Here is a 24,199-nt window from a genome sequence, read left to right on the forward strand (position 1 = left end):
GAACGATAAAGGGTGGCAAAGGGTTAAGAAAGAAACTGAAGACAAGAGATTTATGCACTAGGGGCCAAGGGTCTCCCAGCCTCAGAGGACTGAGAGCCCCGAATCGGGCCACCCTGTGGCTTTTATTGATGTACACACAAGGAAGTAGCATTGTTTTCTCCACGGTCTGTGAGTCTCATACAGCATACCAGAAAACTGATTCAAACCAATCACCCTTGCCTGCAAGCAAGGCCGGTACTGAAAGTACCATGATGTATTAGTAATTGTTGTATGCACCTCCCCAAGGGACAAAACCTTTATGCTGAAACTTATTGATAAGAATAGAAGGAGAACTGATGTTATCACATCATTGAATCTCTTCCCAAGCAGGTTGTGGGAAGGAATGTAGCCACAGAGGCAGAAGCTCTCCTTAGATGGGGGAAGGTGGGGATCTATGCCCACCTCTATCAACCCTGTGAGTTCTCCTGATGGCCCCTATGTGACTGTGCCTGTCTTAGGTTGTTCCTCCCTTGAGGAATCTTACCCGTTATTGACTAACCAGTCACCCTCTGGGGCCAAACAGGGAGACATAAGATGTAAGCACAAAGGTGAAGCAAAGTCCCTGAAAGGATCAGTGTCACAGACTCTTCTTTCTTTAGGGGTAGGCACGAAGGGACAGACAGGTAGGCTGCTGTGTGACAAAAGGGAGGGAGGGTTGTGATGAAGTTTTAAGTGGAATGGCTTCATGAGACAATGACATTTGAGCAGCGACCTGAAGGAGGTAAGGGAGGGAACCTTGTGGGTTTCTGAGGGAAGAGCAGCAGCCAGGTAGAGAGAGAAGCTTGTGCAAGGCCGTGTAATGGTGAAGGTTCCTGGTACTTTCAAAGAAGAGAAGAGCAGAAAGTGGTGCCTGCAAGAAGAGAGTAGAGCGGTTTATGCCCAGGGAGGTAACACCATGAGGTCGGAGGAACCAGAGAGACGGAGAAGAACAGTCCCATATAACCATATAGGCCCTTATCATGACAGGCTTCTCTTCAGAGTGAAGTGGGGAACTCTTTTCTGGGTTTCGACCATAGCATGGTATGGTCTGACTTACTTTTTAAAGAATCACTGTCATGCTGGACTGAAGATAGACTGTAGCAGGTCAGGTTGAACTAAGGAGGCTATTCAGGGATCCAGGAAATTACAAATGGCATTTAAAAATCTAATAATCTAGTCACATAAATTTAACTGCCTAGAAAGGATTTCTATCTAATGGCCTGTGTCCGAAAGCAGAAACATCTAGTAGAAAACATTCTGACAAAATTGATGCCAGATATATAAATCTGATTGCAAGCCTACCAACTGAATCTTAAGATCTTGAACCACACTGAACAGTCCTTTATCTTTATATCTGGACTGTGGCACAAAAATAAAAAATCTTAACCCTAGATACAGTTTCCAGTATGCATTCAGAGAGAACAAAGGTAGAATTTTCCTCTTTTCTTTTGCCTTTCTCCCTTTCCTCCCTATTTCTCCTCAATCTATGATCATTATATATGGAGATATTATAGGTGAAATTATGTAGTTCAGGACATATATATATGACAGAAGTACCACGTGTTGTTACCTGACTTCCCTGCCAAAGTCCAGCAAAAGAGGTGTCTGCCTTCTATTGGTCATTAGAAAACTTTCTGGAGTGTACTTCTTAATAAACTAAACCCTTATCCAGAGTATGATGTAAATGTGAATACATTTCCCCAACTCTATTTTATAATTTAAAAAACCTTTATATATTTTTATATCAAGAAAATACATCTAAAGAGTCTTTAACATGTACCCAAAGAGATCAGCTTCAAAAATTAGCATGACTGCATATGATCTGGGCACCCAATCTCAGGTCTTCTTCATTCTCTCAGCTCTCAAAGATCTAGTCATCCTGAAGGCTTTTCAGTTTCTGGTGAAAGCCATGTTCCCTGACCCCAGTGTTTTAGCATATACTGTTCCCTCTTCTTGGAGAAATCCCTTTCACCCCCCACTTCAACAGGCTCACTCTTTTACTCTCATATGTCAGGGCTCATATGATGTAGCACTTCCTCCAGAAGCCTTCCCTGTATTAAACCTGCATTCCTTTGTGTTTCCATGGCACACTGCCTAATAATCCCCATCATAGAACTTCTTACTTTATATTGTATTTGTTTTCCTATCTAAACAGCAGATAAGTGAACTATGTGAGATTAGCGGATATTCTGTTTATTTTTTTTGGTTTTGTTTTTTTTGTATCCTGTGGACCTAACATATACCTGGCCCACATTAGGTAGCTAATAAAAAAAATGAATGACGCCTGTCTGTATCCTTTCTCAATATTTATTATCTTGCCTATCTTCCAGAGCATTCATTTAACAAATATTAACAACTACCATGTGCTAGGCACTGGGGATAGAAGTGACTGTGATGGCTAAAGGACCTATACCTGCAGATTGGATTCTATAGAGTTTTTATCTGCATTCCCTTATATCCATTTAGAAAAAAAAAATCACAACATACGGTGGAGAAGAAAATAGGAACCTATGGATTGACTGATTCTATTAGCTCTTTACCTTATAAAGAATAAGATGGATTTTTAAAATATTTTGACTTGATATTTATTTCAATAACAGTAAAAACTACAAGTCTACGTAGTCTGAGTCTATAAACATCTTTATAAAGCAATTTTCTTTCAATCTGAGACGTCTGCTGCATACATTCTCTCATATGCCATCTGAGTAGTGCAATGTGTTTGTGTTGAAAGTATTAGAAAAAGAGTGGTATATGTGATGGCACTGGGAAGTAATAAGACTAAATCCATATATCACACACCGAAATGAGCCCATTTTGTCTGAGCCACAGAATACGTGTATTTATAATTTACCACTTCTCATTGCATAGGATATTAATGTTACTGCAACCAGCCTTGATAAGAAGAAACAAAACGTCCTCAAGCTTAACCTTGGTTACTTTGCTGATGAAACCATGGACTGGAACTAAATTCTAATAACATCAGCCAATGTGGAAAACAAACAGTTTCCTAGAGTAACCAGCTATATTGATGGTAGATTCTAAAGTATGAATTAAGGAACGAAAGACTCAGGGCAACACTTCTCCCATTGGGAGAATCCCTTCACCACCTGCTCTTGCTTATTTTGTCAAAGACAGTCCCTTACTGGCCGTGTTCTTTGTCCTCCTTCACTCTGCATTCCTAGCCCTTGACATTCCATCCTTGATGTGTATCTTCCATACCTTCAACTATAATACATGCGTAAACATACACTTGTTTAGTACAACAGCCTGTAAAATTATTCTATACATAATTTCCCCAACTTGTCCCCCTGCACAGTTAATAGAGCGTGAATGGTCTTCCCAATCAATAAAGATTTACTATATTTTTAACAGCTATACAGTAATCCATTACATGGATGTAACATAATTTTATGTTAAAAAGTGGAGTAGAAGCTTAGGCAGTGGGTAGGAGGAATTGGGGGGAGTGGTTAATTAGGGATTTGGGCTGTGAACCCTTGGACTGGCATGCTGGAGGAACATCAATGACAGGATGAGTGGAATGCAGCGAATCGCGAGGTGAGATGAGAAGCCATTAAAGGGCTTTGCCCAGAGAGGTAACCTGACATAAATCGTGTTTAAAAGGATGGTTCTGGCAGCATGTAGCAAACAGACTATGAGGATACAAAGACAACAAGTTGCGATAGAAAGATATTGCCAAAGTACAGGTGAGAGATGGTGGTGGTTTAGCCCAGGGTGGTGATGGTGGTTGGATTCTGGATTGGATGTGAGGTATAAAATAAAGGAGTTAAAGATGGCTAAGACTTTTGGCCTGAACAACTGGAAGGATACCATTTTCTGAGGTGGAAGAGATATAGGAAAATGGGGATGGGTACGTGTAAGAAATCAGTTCACATAATCTGAAATTTAGATATGGACATGTAAAGCTAAACCTCCAGTGAAGCTATTAAGTAGGTATTTGGGGATAGAAATCTAGACTTTGGAGGGGAGATCAATACAAGAAATATAAATTTGATTTAATAATACAGAGATAGTATTTAAAGTCTTGAGAGTGGAAGAGAACAGGTGGGGAGTGAGTGTAGAGAAGATGAGAGATCCGAGGACAGCGCTCTGGGCCCTCCTGCATATTGTATGATGAAGAGGCCATAGCAACGGAGACTGAGAAGTAGTCGCTCGTGGGGTAGAAAACCAAGAGGAAGTTGTTCCCGGAAGCAAGAGAGAAAGCGTTTTAATGAGGAGGGCGTGGTCAGCTCTTTCATTGCTCATTGGGTGAGAACTGAAAATAGATCATTGGATTTGACAACATGGAAGTCATTGGTGACCTTGACAAGAGCAGTGTGTACACACACACGCACACACATTCATGTATACAGACACACATACAGAGAGAGAGAGAGAGAGAAAGTAAAGCATATGGAAAAGTCTTAATTGATGAATTTGGGTGAAACAAATATGGGAAATATTTGCATTATTATTGTAATTTTCTGTGTTTGAAATTATTTTAAAATAAAAAGTTTTAAAAAGAGATAATGGTGAGACAAAAGTGAAGACAGAGCTGTGGGCAACATGTTTGAAAAGGGGAACACAAAATGGCGTAAAGGAGTAATACATATGAGATTAAGGAAGTTTTTATTTAAGATGGTATCTTGTATGCTGATGGGAAAGACCTAGTGAACAAGGGAATATTCATGATGCCAAAGAAAAAGTTGTTGTTAGAGGCTGTCCTTGGGCTTTTGAATTAGAAGGGGCTTCTACTAATCCCCCTCCCATTCAACATAAGGGTCTGTTCTATGACATTCTAATGGGCATCTGGCCATCCAGGCTCTGCTTGGACAGGGAATGGAAGTTTTTTTTTTTCCTTCCTTGTTTGTTTTCCAATGACTTATTACAAATTAAAGAAGCTTTGTTACTTTTTAAAATGAAAATAATGCGTACTTGCATCAAATCCAGATACTTTATAATCATGCAAAGTTGTGAAAATTCTCTTTCCCTTCAGTCCTACCCTGTAGAGGTTGCCACTGTTTGCAGTTTGGTGTGTAGCTTCCATATTTTCAACTACATGTGTAACCATACACATATACAGCAAAATAGCCTTTAAAATCATTCTGTACATAATTTCCCCAAACCCCATCCCCTCCCCAGTTAATAGACCACGAATGGCCTTCCCAATCAATACATAAAGATTTACTGTGTTTTTTAACAGCTACATACTAATCCATTATATGGATGTAACATAATTTATATATTTCTCTTCATTAAATCATGCTGCAGTGAATGTTCTTATATTTTCCCATACTTGTCTTAGTATTTCCATTTCATTGTGTTTTGAAAGGCTTATCCCATTACTGTAATTGGTAGGCTTTACTTTCCTTCTTTACGCTGAACTGAAATCTGCCTACCTGTGAATTTTTCTGCTGTTGCTAATCCTTTGATGTGGTTCTCTACTTCACTATGAGCATGAGTCGAGGCTTATAAAAATTTGTGAATATAATTTCATTATACATATATTTGTCTCTTTTACTGCTAAACTTCAACTCAGGTGTTTCCTTGTTTGACACAGCACGATGCAATTAAACCTGAGTTAACATTGTTAATAACTGGATTTCTTGAAAGGTGTGTTTTTATAGGAGACTGCAACTTTGTGGATCTTTTCACATTATTGCATTCTGTTTCTTGGCCTCAGATATGCCAACCACCTTTGGGTGTTCTGTGGTCTATCAAGGCGAACTCTTAAGTTATCATTGAACAGCTTATGATGACAGTCTAGAAGAGTTCTGCAGGGAAAAATCAAGAGAAAAGTTTCCATAGATGAGGAAGTTCTGCCCCTCTGAAAGTGGCATTTGAATTGTCAGGAATAGTTCCTATTGTGTTAAGCTGGAATGGCCACACAGGTCACCAGCCCCCGCTGTCCTCACACCCTTGACGATGGCTGAAGTGGCCTGTGCAGCCTTCAGTGAATCACAGCAGTTTTCTAACATGAGGTAAACCCCTTAACTGCTTTGTTCAGCTCTACCCGAGGCCAGTGCCACAGTAGCTACTACTAAAGTGGACCCGGATTCAGCTCCAGACTCCAGGTCAGAGGACCTTCTTATAAACACCACCTTCCACTGACCCACGTCATGAAATCTCAGCTGGCGCTTTTCCCTGCATCTCTATGTTGTTATCTCTTTTCCACATCAATCCCCAAAGAGGTATCATGAAATTTGCCTCATATTCACCAGAGAAGCACCCAGGTACCTGTGGGGGTTTGTGAGGCTAAATAAGACAGTGTTTAGGGAGCAAGGTCTCTAGGCAACTTCTACCAAAAAAGATAGCCTACCTCTATATCCACTCTCTCTAGCTCAGTACAATATGCAGGAACCTGAAATAGGTACCTCGGAAGATAGAAAGATAAATAAGATGAAGTGCCTCTACTTTGGCAGTTTAAGATACATAGGACAGAAAGGCTGTGAGCATCCAAGCCTGTTAGGAGACACGTGCTACAAGAGAGGCGTGGGTTGGTATGGGGTATTGCTCTTGGCTGGGGGAGGGCGGGTCAGGGGAGACTCCTTGGATGTGTTTGGTGGCTCAGACTTGCCCACGAAGGCAATGAGAGTATTCAGGGAGCACAGACAAGGTCAGAACACGAAGAAAAATCCTACACTTGGAAGACTGAGTGGTGAGGGAAAGAGGGAAAGCCAGGAAGAGAAATGTGGCTGAGTAGAATTTCCGTATTTGATAGATTTGGTTCTGAAATGGCTAGCAAGTGAAAGGTCTAGCAAGCAGACATCAGTGAGGCCTGGAGCTTAGACACCGGTGTAAGACTGGAGATTAGAAGATTGGACGTACACCTATAGGGTCGCCACTGATACATAGATGTGAACAAGATTGCTAAAGACACTGCAAAAGTAAAAGTAAGGGACCAAGACAGACATCTACCTTGAGGGCACAGACAGCACCGAGAGAGACAGGTCAGAGTTCCGAAAAACAAACTGACAATGAAACACACAAACCACTCAACATGCAGGAGGAAAACCAGGAGATGCTCTGTGCAGGTGGCAGCAAAAGGAGCATTCCCGAGTTCCCTGTCTCTTGCAGAGGCAACTGCCATAAAGCCAACCTTGTCATTTTGTACTTGTCATTTATAGTAGTGCAAGTATATGCAAGTTCCAGGCAAGATATTCGTGAAATCTGGCCGGTTTTACAGGAGTCTATTGAGGCAGAGTGGCAGCACAAGTCAATTTATGTGACTGAATCCAGCTGGTAAAACCCCTTGAAGCCATGAAGCGCTTTGTACTATGACCTGTCAATGTATTTAATTCTCGCATTTGTCCTAAGAACCATTTTATGATCTGAAAATGGGACTAAATTCTGTGAGTTGTTTAGAAAATCATAACAGTGAGCACGTGTCCCCAGAGCATTCCAGTAGTCCAGATGAGTGGCGTGACTGTTGCTGAGGTTATTTGCAAACAGGCATGCTACTTGTTCAATCAGTTTATCATCTGCCAGTAGATATAAACAGAAAAATGGAAGGCAAGGACTTAAAGCTTAGGACGAATGACTGAGGGTAAATATGCCCAAGCTGAGCACATTTGGCTATGACTGTTGTGAGCTGAGCTAGGCCAATTTGGACACTTAAATTTGTCAGATTCCATACGATGACTCTCAGTAGCCTCTGAAGGGTAAATTTGGTGGGAGTTACCTGCCTCCTCCTAGGCAACCTTGCTATTAGGTGGCATGTTTTAATTAAAGCAAGTGTCAGACAGAATTCTAGCCTAGGTTCAGCTACTTATTAACAAGTATGCACAAAAACATACACCGAATGCTCGTCCAAGTCCCAATTCTCTGTCTTTTTAAGCGCTTGAATAAGCACTTCACATAAAATGGTCACTCTGAGGCAAATATAACAATATTCTCACAATGGGACCAGTTAACTTTTTAGTAATTCTTCATTACATAGGAAGCAGCTATTCTGAATGAATTGTAGAATTAGAATTAGGATGCTCTGCCAAGAGTATTCGACTGGGGGCTCGTCTGGCTCTTATACCCCTGCAAGGGGTAAGGTACCTGTACAACATTTTTAGCCATCCATGTCTTGAACTCACCTTATTTCCCTGAGGGTATATTTTTTCTATCATTTCTCTGGAGCAAATTCACATAATAACAGTTGAAACACATGTCTTTGAAGTGTGGACCACTAATCATGGCATTTCAAATGTTAACTCAGCACCCCTAAAGGGTTAACTAAATTAATGTGCACGTGCACGTCCCCATGCTCCTGTCTAAACGGGAAGTATATTAAGGTAAATGACAGAAAATCTAACAATTATGTCACTGTTCGCATGAATAGATAAAAAGCTCCTGGGGTAGGCTGAACAATGTCCCCCAAAGATGCCCGTGTCCTAATCCCTCGATTAAACTGCTTTATCAAACACATGTTAGGCTATCTTAGTCTCCATTAGAGAATGTTAACATATCAAAATGGGACATCAAATTAGAAGAATTCAATTCCAAGAAGGAAAGGGTTTGAAGAAACTGGAAGCTCTTGAGTGATTTTCAGGTTAGAGATGAGGAAAATTCCCTGGGTTCTACTTTATGCCGAGATAGAACCGAGAAATGAAAATCAGCGAAGCCTTTGGAGGTCAGCTTTGCATTCGGAAGACAGAATTACTGTTCAAAGCATTGCTGTGAAATCAGATACAATCCAAGGTGACGTGGAAGAAATGCAAAAGCCTTGGTTTTATCATTTATATGCTTGCTCCCAAGGTTATAGAGATTAAATAAGAATATGTCTTGCTCTATGATTAGCTAGCTCAGTCTTTCCCCCATAGGCACACAATACAAGGTAGTTGCTAGTTACAAAAGGCAGATTGTTACGATCAGAACTTCAGGAGGAGATAAATGCCAAAATGCCAGAACATTCAGTTGTTCCAGGAATCTCTGGATAAGTGCCTTCTGTATGTACAATTATACATACTCTATAGGCCATTTGGAAAATACCATTTTCCTTCTAAAGTGTACCAGTTGTGCCCATGAAGCATAAGAAAAAATCCCTTTCAGTACAGGGTGTTTCCTGCATTCCAGCCAAATCCCGATGACTATTCAAGGCAGGTCACTGTGACTTGCTAACTCTACCACTTATCCACTAAACCAACATCTTCCTACAATATTGGCTTCTTTCTCCAAGTTGGCAGAAGGCCACCTGAATAAGCTTTTACTCTCTGCTTTGAAAATGTATAATTCCCCTGGTTCCTAATTAGCAATACTCGAATCACCATCAGAAAGGAAGAAAGGCAAACAAGGAGAGAGGCAGAGGAAAATAGGATAACTTAATTTATTCCGAGATGTTTTGGGGACCACTACAAAATGATTGGATTGGGTTTAGACTTTTACTGTGGTGGCAGGATTGCATCCTGCAAAAAAAATTTGGTACAAAAGTAAAATGCTTCCTATTCTCATAGCTTCTATACCACTGCTCTCCACCTATAATGTTCCCGTTAAACTACCACTGAAAGTTAGCGAGAAGTTTCCTTTGTTTTCGGTATGTAACCAGGCCTCTGCAATTTCTCAAATGGGACAGCAAATCTTAATGGAGGAGAAACCCAAGCTTCTGGTTGAGCTGGAAATACTGGGGATATCTTTTATAATTTTGACTTTAGCCCTTTTTCTTTTAGCAAGAAAGGAAAGTGATAAGGAAGAAAGCAGCTCAACTGTAAAAGGAAAACAGGTGTAAAGATAAAAAGGGTTTAAAGATAAAATATAAGTGTTTCACTAAAGTGAACCTGGGGTGGGGCCAAAAATCCCATTTAGGTGTCATAGTTGGGTTTTTTCTCTTACCTTCCACATTTCAGTCTGAGGCAATGGGCAAGTACTGAAATTCTAGAATAATTAAAAAGAAATAGTAATTCCCCCAATAGTGGACTTCCTAGTATTCTTTTGTGAATGTGAAATAAGTATCTCTATGTTCTAAATAATTTTCTCTATTATTACCTGTGAGATAATAGAGGAAACTTCAGAGGCATTAACTTAGACAGGAAGGGAAAAGCGTAGCTGAGGGCTCCCTTGCTTGCTGTGCATTTGTATCACCCGTTAGCATTTATATGAGCCCAGCACAGAGAAAGTCACAGCATGGTGGGAGATAACCAATATCAGGCTTATAAACTGGCTACGCCCAAGTGGGACAATGCTACTGCTGGTTTAAAAGGTTGAGCTGAAGTTGGTATGAGTCTAAATCCTGGGACAACAGGTTGCTCGTAGCCTTGTAGGCCTCCTGAATTCAAAGAGCAGAAGTTGTCTCTGGGAAGATAGAAACACACAGCTGTGGCTTTGCGTTAGGTCTCTTGGCGTTCCTTTAGCCTATGGGTTTTCAATCTTTAGGCAGGTAAAGTACCTGTATGCTCATATGCTTCAGCTTCTCTAGCACTGACAGATTGTATCTTTTGGCAACCATTCGGTGCATTCATTCATTCATTCATTCATTTTATATATTATTTTAATTTTAACGTTTATTTTGAAATAATTTCAGCCTTACAAAAATGTTGCAAAGATAGTACAAAGAATTAATTACCATATACCCTTGAACCAGATTTCCGAAATGTTAACATTACCATATTTGTTTTATCAAACTCTGTGTGTGTGTGTCTGTGTATACACACCATTATTATTTTTCTGAAACATCAGAGAATAAGTTGCAGATACAATATCCCTTTGCCCCCAAAGTAAAAATACTTTAGTATTTTTCATACAAACAAGCACATTCTCTTGCATAACACAGTAAAATTATAAAGAGCAGAAAATTATTACAGGCACGTGTTGTTTAACGAAGGAGATATGTTCTGAGAAGTGCACCTTTAGGCGATCTCAGCACTGTACAGTCACCACAGAGTGCATTTACACAGATTGTATCGCCTGCTACTCACCTACGCGTTATGGTCTAGCCTATTGCTCCTGGGCTCCAAGCACGTACAGCATGTCACTACTGAGCACTGGAGGCAACTGTAATGCAACGGTAAGTATTTGTGTTGCTAAACATATCTAAACATAGAAAAGGTACAGTCCAAATATGGTAGAAAAGATTAAAAATGGTGCACCTGTATAGGGTCCTTACCAGGCATGGAGCTTGCAGGACTGGAAGCTGCTCTGGCTGAGTCAGTGAGGGAGTGTGTGAGTGAGTGTGAAGGCCGAGGACATGACTGTCACTACTGTAGATTTTATACACACTGTCCCACAGCCCTCCCCCCGCCTCCTTCTGAGACGGTCAGAAGTAGAACACTGAAGCTGCCAGTGCTGCTGCATAAACAGGGATGTGGGCTGGACTGATGGGAAATATCGAGGGGAAACTGACTGGGTAAGACACAGATCACCATAATAGTGACCGTCAGGAGGGCGTGAAAGGCGGCCCGAGGATCAGTAGAAATAAGAAATCAAGATGCGATAAAGGAACATAGGGGATTGTCTTGGCAATGTGGTTTTGGCTACGGGATGTTAGAGCAGTGGTCAGACTAAGTAAATTTGTGGTGTTCATAATAAGGAGAGTGTTTAACTTAGAGAGGGTGTAGAACTGAGGATGTAATATTTTGACTTTGGAAGTTTGTTTTTGGTTCCATTGACCCTGTCAGGCACAGAGGGCTCTCTCTGGCATTGAATCGATGGAAGAAATAAAACGTATCTATGCTTTATATCATGACAACCCCAAAATATTTCCAAAGTACAGGGACAGGCTGGCTCCACGCGACCACAGAAAGCTTTCGGTAAAGCGACAGTGGCACTTCTTACTTGTTAAAAGACCGCTCCTGTGGGTCTGTGTCCTGTACGGGAGCTTAGGCTCTCAAGAAAGACTTACAGCCATGTACTCTGATGGCCATGCTAGACCTGGTAGCGCCCTCTGAATAAGTAGTGCTGGGGGGACAGGCTCCCCGGTGCCAAAACAGGTCAGTGCTTGACTGATGGAGATGGAATCCGTGCCCTCAGAATGAAGGTGCTGTGAGTGAGAGAGAATCTGTTGCCAAGCCCCACAGGTATTGCTCCCATCAGAGAAGGAAAACATTCCTCCTGAACCATATCCTTCCATTTCTTACAGGAAATTCAGCTCCACTATAATCATATGGGACCACCACAGTGTATATATGTGGTCCGCCCTTGACTGAAATGTTATATGGCACATGACTGCTGATAGACTACTACTTAAACTATAGACCTTATTCAGTTTGCCAAGTGTTCCATTCATTCTTTTTCATTTTTAAAAGAAAAACTTTCATTTTTTAGTAAACGATTACATATAGAAAAACTCACCTTTCTAAGTATATACAGTTCTACGGGATCCAGCAAACACATAGGAGGCCTTTAGTGGTCTGGGCTGACTGCTTTCCTGACCTTCCCCAAGCTGGAGGGCATCTCTCAAGTTCTGGGCCCCGGATACGGTCCTGCAGGTTTTATTCTATTTCCTTCTCCCAGCTGCCGTGGGTTGTCATCTGTGCCCTAAAAGTGACACTGTTTGCTGCACATCCCCCAGCACCTAAAGGTTTTTGTGCCATAGAGGGCTCTGTGCCTTTCCCTGGGGGACTGCTGTTGCACCCCCCAGACCTGTATCACTAGGAAGCTTTGGGACTTGCCGCGTCTCCATTCTCTTGAGCTCTGGTGAGGTCCCCAGAGAAAAGCCTGTGAGTAGATGTGAATTTCCCCTGTGCCTGAAGCTCCCAGGGGTTCTATCCCCTCACACTAGTGATACTTAGCTTTTAGCAATTTGTTCAAAATGTTAGCTGAATTCTTCTCACCAGCTTGGATGACATCTGGCGTCTCCAGTAGGGAAGTGTGTGCCAGTGTCCTATCTCTCCTTGGAGTAGCCTGTGTTTCCTTATATTTTTGAGTTAGCTGGTTGCCCTGCAATCACAGCTCTGTGAGGCGTTTGAGGAAAGTTGTGATTTCATAGATTAGTTAGCATTTTGTTGTTGTTTTAAGAATGAAAGCAGCCTTTACTAGTTTTCTACATCTTAAGCAGAAGCGAGACATCCATTTTATATTTTTTGATCATCTATACTTTGACCTTACTGAGAAAACAAATGGAAAGAAAAACTGTTGTTCCCTGACATATCAGTAAGGAAAAAAAAATCTATTAAAATATTCAAGTAGTTGTGCATTTTTCTTAGAAATCTCTCTCCCAGAGAATAAGCAATCATCTGAAAAACTAAAACAGTCACCTCTTTAACAGAACAGATCCAAGAATGGGATATAGTTAAGAATCTGCGTTTGACATTTGGATTTAATTATACCTCCAGATAGACAGGTTCTTTCCTCCAGGTGCTTTTGACCCACGCTGAAATCATTGTCTATCATTATCCTGACACTTGTAAGGTGGGCAAAAAACCCTGATTGGATAGCATTCACCTCTGCCAAGCTACGGCATGGACTTACTTGCTAAAGGCTTTTAGCCAGAGAGTCTGCTCTGAAAGTTATAGAAAGCCTTCAAGTATTTTGAAGGGAAACTGGTGATTCGAAAGGAAAAAAAGAAAGCTTTTATTATAGGGACACCCAGCTGCCTGGAATAGCTACAGTGTTAACAATTATATATAAAATATCTATATTATAAATAATGAAAAATAAATTCCTGCACATGGAGCTGATCCTAACATGATAATTGGCTACTCTGAGGTTTTGCCTTCGGGCATACAGTAGCGGTAAAGCCACAGTAGCTTTTACCCTTGTTAGGAAATTATGTCATTTCTTAAAGCCACTTAGTCAAAAACATCTAGTGAACATTTTCTATATTAGCTGCTATAGGAATCTGAAAGGTTTTTAAAAGAAATAATTATTCTGAATAATTGTCAGGAAGATATTGAGTCCTCTCTAGACCCACTTCGTCTAAATGTATAATCCCCAGTGATAATTCACCATCACACCACCATCCCAGCTCCTCTGTCCTTTGGGGTTGGGACTTAAGAAGAAACCACAGATTTCTTTGTAGTATTCTACCATGAACCTTTAATCTCCCTTACACCTGGCTAGGAACCCTCCTGACACCTCAACCAGTAGCCTCATTCATCTCCTTGACAACCCAGAACTACCTTTAACCAGGTGCATAGTTGAATGAAGATGTCCGCATTCACCTCCACAAAAAAACAAACAAACAAAAACTTGAGAAATCTAGTTTATGCCAAGTGTCTAGTTTATGGCAAGGTGTCATTTATTGATACATTTTTCTTAAAAGGATACCTTTCTTATACTTTTTCTGTTTGGTTTTTTTTTTTTTTTTTTTTAATTTTCTTTAATTAGAATAGAGAATAGGAGACCTCAGGCCGGTTATCGTCCCACTGTCCTTCACATCACTTTGCGGACGAGCCACCTAGTCTGTATGTAGGCAGTCCCTTCTATCCCTCAAACTCAAGGTGGGGCTGCAGAGCTATGCCTAGTTAAGCATGTTTTTCAGTAAATGTCCTGAGATTTGTCTGTTATCCACATCTCGCCTATTCCTTTTCATTACACCTGTGTTAGCAGTGCAATCTTTGGAAACAACAGATTTTTCTCCTCTCATTTCTGCTGCTTGGATCTCCAGCTTGGAATCTGAGTGTGGGTTTACTGTTTTTGGCTTATTTAACTGGCACCAATCCCTATCCAGGGTTCTGGGGCTGCTAACACCACCAAAAGACTTTTCCTGGTGGGAAAAGACTCTTCTCTCTTGACTCTAAACTGAATAAAGAAGACCAAGTACCCCTGCTTGTTTCCTCTAACCAACTATGAGAGGGGGCACTCCTTCTTGAGTTGTGAGTCTCCTCGGATAGGCCTGGGACATCCATGCACAACACCCCCTAAACGCTCGCTGTGGGTCCTGTACGCTATGGCATTGAGCTTGGCGCAAGGGTTATCAGGGTGAACAAGACACTCAGTGAATGAGTTCTCTGCAATCTGACCCTGGTAAGGAACCTGTTTGAAGTCCTCTAGAATTGAATTAAGGAGGCAAAACTGTAACCCTATACTTGACGTTCATTTAGAAATACAACATGGCAGAGATGAAAGGGGCCTAAGAGTTCAGCCAAGCCAACTTGCTGTGGGGGGCTAGGGATGGGTGCAAGAAAAACCGAACACTTCACTTCAACAAGAGAATCTCTACTTGTATTCATTTTATTTTGTACTCTTCTGTATAAGATATGTTTTAATGAAAGAATTTCCTCCTAGGGATGTGTGCAAGTGTGCAAAGATATGTAAAACAGTATTCATTGAAGCCTTATTTATAACAGGGAAATATTGGAAACAACCTAAGTGTGTATCACCAGGATAATAGACAAATTGTAGTCTAATTATTTAATGGAACACTATAGCAGAGAAAATTAACACACTAGAACGACACGTATGTTCACAGATTTCAAATAGACAATGCTGAGATTTGAAATACAAATTGGATGCATAATAGCACTTATTGGACATTTAATACTAAAATAATATTGTGCATTGTTTGAGAATATATGCATGTGTAGCTAAAGCATGAAAACATGGATGAGTGATGCATATCAACTTCAGAGAGGTTTCCTCTCTCCTTGGGGGATGGCATTGGCTATACTGGGGTTTCAGTGGTATCTGTAGTATTTCACTTTTTTAAAATGGTGGGGGTATAGGTGAATGTTTGTCTTTTCCATATACATTTTGTATGTCTGAATATTTCATGATAACACTTTTAAAAAGAAAGGGTTCTGTTAATTTGAAAAAGCTTGAAAGCTCACGAGCTAGGACGGGGGCTGAGGAGTACGACACTCAAAGTTACAGTGGTCTCCAAGCACCCCTCTGTGGTCCCTCCCAGGAGTAACCATCTAAAGCCCACACCACTTTCTGGGGTGGTAGCTTTCAAACCTTAGCGAGCCTGTGGCAAAATGCGTATTTTACTCCCACCCCCATCTTTGATTCTCATTTAGTGGGTCTTCTTATTAAGCATACCAATGATTCTAGTGGGCATGCTCAGGATACCTTTGAGAAAGATGCTGAAGGTAAGCAAATCAGATCCCAGGAGCCCATGGTCCTTCCAACCTTTGCCACAGACACATTGCCAACAATGATCTAGAGTTAAGTAGGGGTTGTGTATAGGATCCAAGCGGCATCAGTGCTATGACTTTGTGTACTCATGAGTGATTATTCCTGTTTCATGCTCAACATCATGAAAACTTGAAACCTTTGTGGTTTGGGGGGCAGACGTAGGGGGTCAGGAGACAATATTAGAATATGGTGGAGACAGTTAAAAGCAAGTCCTGAAATGAAAACATTTTTATTTTTTGAATTAAGGAGGTACTCAATTTAGATAAATAGATTCGCGTTGCTACAAATTATCAAGGATGGAACTCACAGTGTGTGGTGAATTATATAAACAATTCTTCGGCATTAATTGGCGAGAGGTGCTATTATATCCTCTTTCTTTCCATTATTAAGATAATACATACTTCTAACATATCAAAACATTTAGAAAAATGTAAAGAAGATTATAAAAATCACTATTAATATCACAACTATTAATTAACAGCTGTTTGTTATTTGTGACCTGATTGATATTTACCTTCATAGTTTGAAATCAGCCATGTGGGAGTATTTACACCACAAAAATAGGCAAATTCTATAAACCACTGCCTTACTTCTACTCCACACTCGGAGGTTAAACTTTTACTAGAAAAGCATTGAGCCCATCTGAGATATATATATAATACATATATACATATATATAATTTGTAATTATATATATAATTTAGTTTAAAATTTTTATTTAATAATTTAATTTAAAATTATATATAATATTTATTTTACGTGTGTGTATGTGTATATATATATATATATATATATATATATATATATTTCCCCCAAATTTAGATAATGTTATAATGCAGTTTTAAAACTGTAAGTACATATCTGATTCAAAGAATATTCTGAGTTATCTTGGAAAACTAACAGGAACATCCCTTTCTTATACTGTGTGTAGGGGGAGCAAGGACCTCAAGGCTTTCCAGGGCCAAAGGGCACAACAGGCCGTGGCTTCCCGGCCAGAAGGTAAGTATTTCAGGACCTTAAAGAAATGCTTGGGTTGAGGATCTCAATAGCTTAACTTGAACTTTGGAAGAGCTCTCATATACTTGTCCACTCCTTATAAATCTCAGAGGGAAAAAAATCCATTGGAAAGGGAATCCTCTTGCATTCCTTTCCTAACTACGCACGTGCTTACTTTATAAACTCTCATTTTCATCATTTTCAAACACCAGCTGATAAAGGAATAAATCCTTACACATAACATGTTGAAGATACCAGGTAACTCAGGTATAAAATTATGTAATATTGAATTTCATGAAGGCAGTGAGCTGATCCAATAGAATCTGAAAGTTCTTCACTTTGAGATCTCTGGTTCATCAAGAATTGGATTATGGTACATGGGGGGAATGTAAATAAAATGCTCCCAGTTTTGTTTTGTTTTGTTTTTGTTTTTTCCTATCATACATTTGCATCAACAAGAACCACAGGTCTTCAAGAAATACCAGTGAAAAATAAACCAAATTTTAGAGTTTTTCTTATTTGGCTTTAAAATTCACATTCTAAGTTCATCTTTTCACTATATTATAAAGGGAGAGCACGGAGAACGGGGCGATGTGGGAAAGAAAGGCAATAAAGGGGAAATTGGAGAGCCCGGATCTCCAGGAATACAGGCAAGAAGTGATTTTTAAAGTCTTCCTGTAATTTTACACATTAACTAGCTCCAGCTGATATTGACTGTTACTCTTCTTCCACTAAGCAGGGGTTACAAGGATCCAAAGGAGACCAAGGACTGACAGTGAGTATCAACCCTAGAGGCTAACTGAGGGTTTGTGCTTGCAAAATTATTACATTCGTGTTTTAGCTTTAGAAGTGTGCTATTTAAATGACAGCACTGCTGCAAGCCCAGGGTACACTGAAATGCACGAGGTAATTGAACCAGAATGTGAGGGAGAAATAATATCCGGCAGCCTCATGGTGGAGACATATGACTACTCCCCTCTGATCCCCGGTAGAAATGGTAACAAGGAGGGGAGCTGGTTACACAAAGCCACATTGACCAAATGACTTTTTATTTTACATGAGCCTTCACAGCTCAGAATGGGGGCTCTTTCTTCCTCAACCAGTTCTTTTAGGAACTGCTCTGAGGAGAACAGCAATAACAAAATCGGTGTTACGTTTATGTACTGATTCCCTTATTCAAAGATTTATGAAGTATCTACAAACTTTCCCCTATTCGCCTCCCTACACCATTGCAAACCAAAGCCAACTCTTTAAAGTTCCACAGGGTACAAAAGTTCTGGAGTTTCTATAGCAAAGTCTAATTCTTCCTCTCTGACTTGAGGGCGCTATATCTCCTGGAGTGCAGAACTGATTGTTCTGTGGGTCGTGCGTGGTCTGGGGATGCTGATACTAAGTAATGTGCTGGGCCAATCCGGGTGTCAGGGTGGTGTGAGTCCACATAGTGGAGGTGAGAGATGAGAGCCGGGCATGTGTCAAACAAAACCGAACATTATTTTTTTGTGTGGCCCTTCAGTCTTTTCCTCTTTGTTCATTTGCACCACAAGTCAGACACCCCTGCCCCGATGCCTACGGTGGATGAAGCAGCTACATATACAACAATTCCTCCCCAAAAGTATCAGGGGAGAGTGCATGCAAAATGCCCAGAGGAACATTCCCCATAGGTTTATATCCTCCCTCGTATTCCAACATAAGAAAAGGAACTGATTTCCTTTATCCATTCATGTGTTCATTCATTTCACCAACATTTATTGGGTGCATACTCTGGGTCAGGTTGTGAGATAGACACCAGGAAGTGCAAATAATAACGATTAAGAGACTGTGTCTCTGGACTCAAGGAGCTTGCAGCTCTGCAGAGAGAAAGACGAGCAAAGGATGTTCACCTATAGTTTGACAAATGCTATGATAGAAGTAGATTCGTGGGTTCAGAGAAGACAAAGTGATGTATGATGATGTTTGGGGGCAGATAGGCTTTTACGTCTTAAGCTGAAAGTTTTCAACCAAGAGGCAGAGAGCTTAGAAATAGGGATGTCATCCTTGGCTTTCTAGATTCTAGAAAAAGGGACTATCAGGAAGGCAAGAATTAAGGAAAAAGAGAATTTGCATTCAATGAGACTCCAGTATGTGACGCACTGTGTCAGACTCCTTCACGTCAGTACCACCGTTATCTGTACTGCAGGGTGCCTGGGGGCCCATGCTTGGGGGAACCCACTCTGGACCTCTAGTCCTTCTCCAGCTGCACCCTTTCCCCCAGGTGAAGAGTCCTCGTGGGGGACTAAGGGCGGGCATCCTGAGCGCATGCCTCCTCTGTACCATACTCTGGATACACAGGATCCCAGAGTTTGCTGGCCTAAATGCCTTTAGAGAGCTGACGGTACTGGCCTGTATGTATGGGCCCCCCAGGAAGTGGCCTGGGCAGCTGTTTCAGGGGCCTTGGACAGATCTTGGAAGTGTGCTCACCCCCTGAATGCTGGCCAAGGGCCCGTGCAGTGCAGGACTAGTGGGGATGGGGTGCAATGAGCAGGGGACAGGCGGTGGCCACAGGCCTGTCTTACTCAAGACCCCACAGTAATCCACATGACAGCTCCATGAGGTAGGTGGTATTAGCTGCACTTCAATGAAGACATGCAAAGTCAGACAGAAAGTTTGAGCAATATGCCCAAAGTCACTTGCTAGCAAGTAGCAGAGTCCTATAGCCAGAGTTGGCTTGTCTGAGGCCACATCCAGGCTGCTGCCCTCCGAATGCTGTTCATGGCAGGCTCTTTCCTCTCCCCAACCCCATTCTATCCTCATCAAATACATTCGCAAACAGCTATCAGTTGCCGATTCGTTGCAGACTAACAAATTCCTCTTTTACGAGGCAAATACCATTGATGGAATTCAATATTTTAATAATTCACACCAAATTGCTTTTTAAAAAGATGGTTTGTCCACCTGTCCCTTAAATGTTAGCATTCCCCAGTGTCTGCCCTCAGTCTTTCCTGTCTCTAAACTGTCAGGGAGGGACAGCCGTTAAAGACAGGGGGAGGTAGAGTTTGAAAAGGCTAATTTAGTATCATAGTAAAGTTGTATGGAGAATTTTTAAAATATTGTTTTTATATTATAAACATAGGAAAGAATATGTGTAACAATGGCGGGGGGAGGCACACTGGTGAGAAAAAGGGTTAAGAAGCCCTGCTCCGTACAACCATGTTTCCCCGAAAATAAGACCTAGCCGGACCATCAGCTCTAATGCATCTTTTGGAGCAAAAATTAATATAAGACCCGGTATTATATGATATGTGATATGATATGATATTAATTATATTACATTGTATTATATCATATAAGACCCAGTATTATATATTATATTATGTTATATTATAGCCGGTATTATATTATTATACCTTGTTTTATATTATAGTAAAATAAGGCCGGGTCTTATATTAATTATTGCTCCAAAAGACGCATTAGACTGATGTTCCGGCTAGGTCTGATTTTCAGAGAAACACGGAATCTCATCTGCCATCCCAGTTTCAACAGCCAACTGTACACTGGCATTTCTTGTATCTGCCTTCACCTTGAACTGCTCTCCTGAGCATCACACCTTCCATCCTCTGCCTCCTGGGCATCCACAGCTGGATGTCCCATCCATGCATCACACTAGGCCGGGCCTAACCCAAGACCAGTGATCTCCATTCACTCCGCCCCTGCCCTTATTGCATTCTCCCCTGTCTCAGACAGCACACCGTAATCGTTTGGCTCCTCCTAGATTCCTGCTTCCTCCTCATCCTTTCTTCCAATTACTCACCTATCCCCTTCTTTCTCACTCTGAAATGTCCCTGTAGGCCAGTCCTTCCCATCCATTGATACCACCACTGCTTTCTGGTGTCATTTTCTTTGCCTGAGCTATTTAGGAACCTCAAACCCAGTCTACTGTTTGCCAGGATCACCTTTCTTAAATGAAAGTGTGATCAGATTTCTTCTTTGTTTAAGGCCACGTGTCTTCTCACTTCCCAGGAAAAAGTTCACACTCTTCAACATGACACAAAGAGTTCATCTGTCTTCCACATTTCCTGTCATTCTTTCTGCCATATACCTTGAGTCATAAGTTTACTCAAGTACAGTCTGGAATGCACTGTGCTTTGTGTGCTTTGTCCTCTGCCTAGAATGCTCCTCCCCCTGCCCCCACCTCATCCTGTTCAGGGTCTATATCCCTGAACCACGGCCCCGCCCCACTCTCCAATCCTTGGAATTCCACGTAGACCAACATGGTTCCTTGGCTTCAATCCAACAGCACAGCACTTACAAAAGTATTTTTTTATTTGTCTTTTTCTTACTAGACTATGAAACTTTTGCGAGGTATAAATTCGATGACTTCACCATTGACAACACATAACCAAAGTAGTCATTCAGCAATTTTAGTGGAAAGAATGAAACTATTTCAGGCACTTAAAAGTAAAGAATATGAGAAAAAAGATTCATATACCTATGTGACTACATAAAGCATTTTAGACCTGGTTTTCCCATAAAAGCACATTGAAAAGAATTAAAGTGCAACTTTGATATATAAATTATTCTTACAAGTCAATAAAAGACAAACATCCTAATAGTAAAATGGACAAAGGACATACAAAGACTATATACAAGTGAATACAACTTGGAAATGTGTATATGAAATAAAATTTAGCCTTCTTAGTAATCAAATAAGTACAATTTAAAACAATGACATCTTTTGCTTTATCAAATGGCAAAGATTATATAATAATAACAACCAGTATGATGTGTCTAAAATAAAACAGGGTTGCTTGTATACTGCTGGTAGAGGGGTCACTACTACAACTTTTCTGCAGGGCAGTTTGGCAGTATGCATCAAGAGTTAAAATAAGGTGTCAGAGGGGTACTGGACTTATTGGGGGGATCACTTCATAGATTATATAAATGCCTAAACACTGCACTATACACCTGAAACTAATATAAAGTAATATTGAATGCCAACTATAATTAAATATATATACATCGTCATGGGATGTAGAGTACAGCATAAGGAACATCGTCAATCGTACTGTAATAGCTATGTACGATGTCAGAGGGGTAGTAGACTTGGGGGGTGGGATTATCACTTTGTAAGGAGTGTAAATGTCTAATCATTATGTTGTTTTGTACAGCTGAAACTAATACAGTAAACAAAAGAGAGTCTTAATATAGCCATGCATTTGATGTCAGTAATCAAGTTTTTCAGAATACTAAATGATGTGGGAAATTAACTGATATAACATTAAGTGAAAAACTATAACCATAAAACTTGATATATAGTATTCACTTGTAAAAAAAAACTAAACATAAATATATAAATATGTGCATTTTCCTTTTCTTGAAACATTCTAGTTCCAGGTTTATTAAATGCCTCTCTCTGAGAAAACATGATGAAGCCTGAAAAAAACAAAACAGAAAAAACTGTTGACTCTCTCTTTTTATATAATTTTATTAATTTCATACTGGGAATTCTTTTTAAAAGTTCTTGGAATCATTGGCTTCTACTTAATTTACAGTAAAAAATTAAATTAAAATGCCCTGAATAGTCCCCATATATCACCTTCACCCTAATTCTGTCATTATAGATTTTTTTCTTTAAAACTTTACTTATGCAACTGTTAAATTTTATCTTCTTAAATTAGGTCTACTGCTCCTTCCTGTTAAGATTTTCTGGGCTTCTGTTGCTTTCATCTATTCAGTTAATTATCCCTGTCGCCTTCCTGTCTTGTGCAAATGTAGAATCCTGCCTTCCATAGTTTCATCCCAGTTACTTGGAGGCATACTACGCAGGACAAAGCATTGGCAGACTTACTTCTGGGACCCAGCTCTTCTTGGGCCCTCCTGATGGAGCTGGTGGGCAGTAGGACGAGGAAGGAGCATGCAGAACATGGGCACAATTCATGAAAGAGCCAAAATGAGAGTATTAGGAAACTCAAGAAATTGGGATGTGGTACAGAAAAAGAGGAGGGGATACAGTATAGAATGTCTCTTTTTGCCCTGGTGCTTGTCTTGGTTGCTGAGCATGTCACGTACGAGGTGTGATCAAACAATATGGTGAATGTTTAAATAAAAAAAAATGTATTACACTAAAAGACACATTGTCATCAATCCCCCTCAAAATATTCCCCTTCGCTTTGAACACACTTATCCCATCATTCTTGCCACTTTCTGAAGCAGTTCTGAAAGTCCTCTTTCTTTCATCTTCCATCATGACAATGCTCCATGTCACACATCATTTCTGGAATGGCAATTTCTGTCAAATAAAACCATTACAGTGTGTCCTTATCCACCTGATTCACCAAATCTGGCACCATAGGTTCTGGCTTTCCCCCAAAGTCAAAAGACCATGAAAGGTAAATGTTTTGAATTGATTCAGGACATCACGGCAGCCATGACAGCACAAGTAAAGACACTCACAAAAGAGGACTTCCAGAACTGCTTCAGAGAGTGGCAAGAACGATGGGATAAGTGTGTTCAAAGTGAGGGGGAGTTATTTTGAGGGGAATTAATAGCGATGTGTTTTTTATTGTAATACATTTTTTATTTAAACACTCACTGTATTTTGTGATCACGCCTCATAAGTGAATACATGCATGCATTGCCCACACCATTGTACCTAGTACAGTAGTGCTCCCTTATCTGCAGAGAATATGTTCCAAGACCCCCAAAGGATGACTGAAACCACAAATAGTACCAAACCCTACATATACTATGTTTTTTCCTACACATACATACCTATGATATAGTTGAATTTATAAATTAGGCAGAGATTAAGAACAATAAGTATTATAATAATAAAATACAACAATTATAATATACTATAATAAAAATTATATAAATGTGGTCTCTCTCTCTCTCTCAAAATATCTTGTTTCACAGATAGAAAATTCACTCTTACCGTGGATCTTAGCAATGTCAGCATACAATTTTTTCTTTCTTTTAAAAGTCAAGACCCTGCACTTTTCACTTAAAGGAAGCACTTTATGGCTTCTCTTTGGCATGTCCGAACTGCCAGCACCACTCCTCTTGCGCGTTGGGCCATTATTAAGTAACATAAGGGCTCCTTGAACCCAAACACTGGGATATCATGACAGTCAACCTGATAACCGAGACTAAGTAACCAAGGCTACTAAGTGACTAACAGTTGGGGAGCATACACAGCGTGGATGTCCCGGGCAAA

At 40.4% G+C, this 24,199-nt stretch overlaps 1 protein-coding gene across 1 annotated transcript in view; it reads left to right on the top strand.

Moving 5' to 3' along the window:
* Window positions 1–24,199, top strand: part of COL28A1 (collagen type XXVIII alpha 1 chain) — a 149,137-nt gene that overhangs the window by 101,890 nt on the left and 23,048 nt on the right. The window contains 3 exon segments of the mRNA XM_033088892.1: window positions 16,943–17,014; window positions 17,577–17,657; window positions 17,747–17,782. Coding sequence (XP_032944783.1) covers window positions 16,943–17,014; window positions 17,577–17,657; window positions 17,747–17,782 — 189 coding nt within the window.

Source organism: Rhinolophus ferrumequinum, chromosome 20 (genome assembly GCF_004115265.2).
Source record: "Rhinolophus ferrumequinum isolate MPI-CBG mRhiFer1 chromosome 20, mRhiFer1_v1.p, whole genome shotgun sequence".
In the NCBI taxonomy this organism is placed as follows: domain Eukaryota; kingdom Metazoa; phylum Chordata; class Mammalia; order Chiroptera; family Rhinolophidae; genus Rhinolophus; species Rhinolophus ferrumequinum.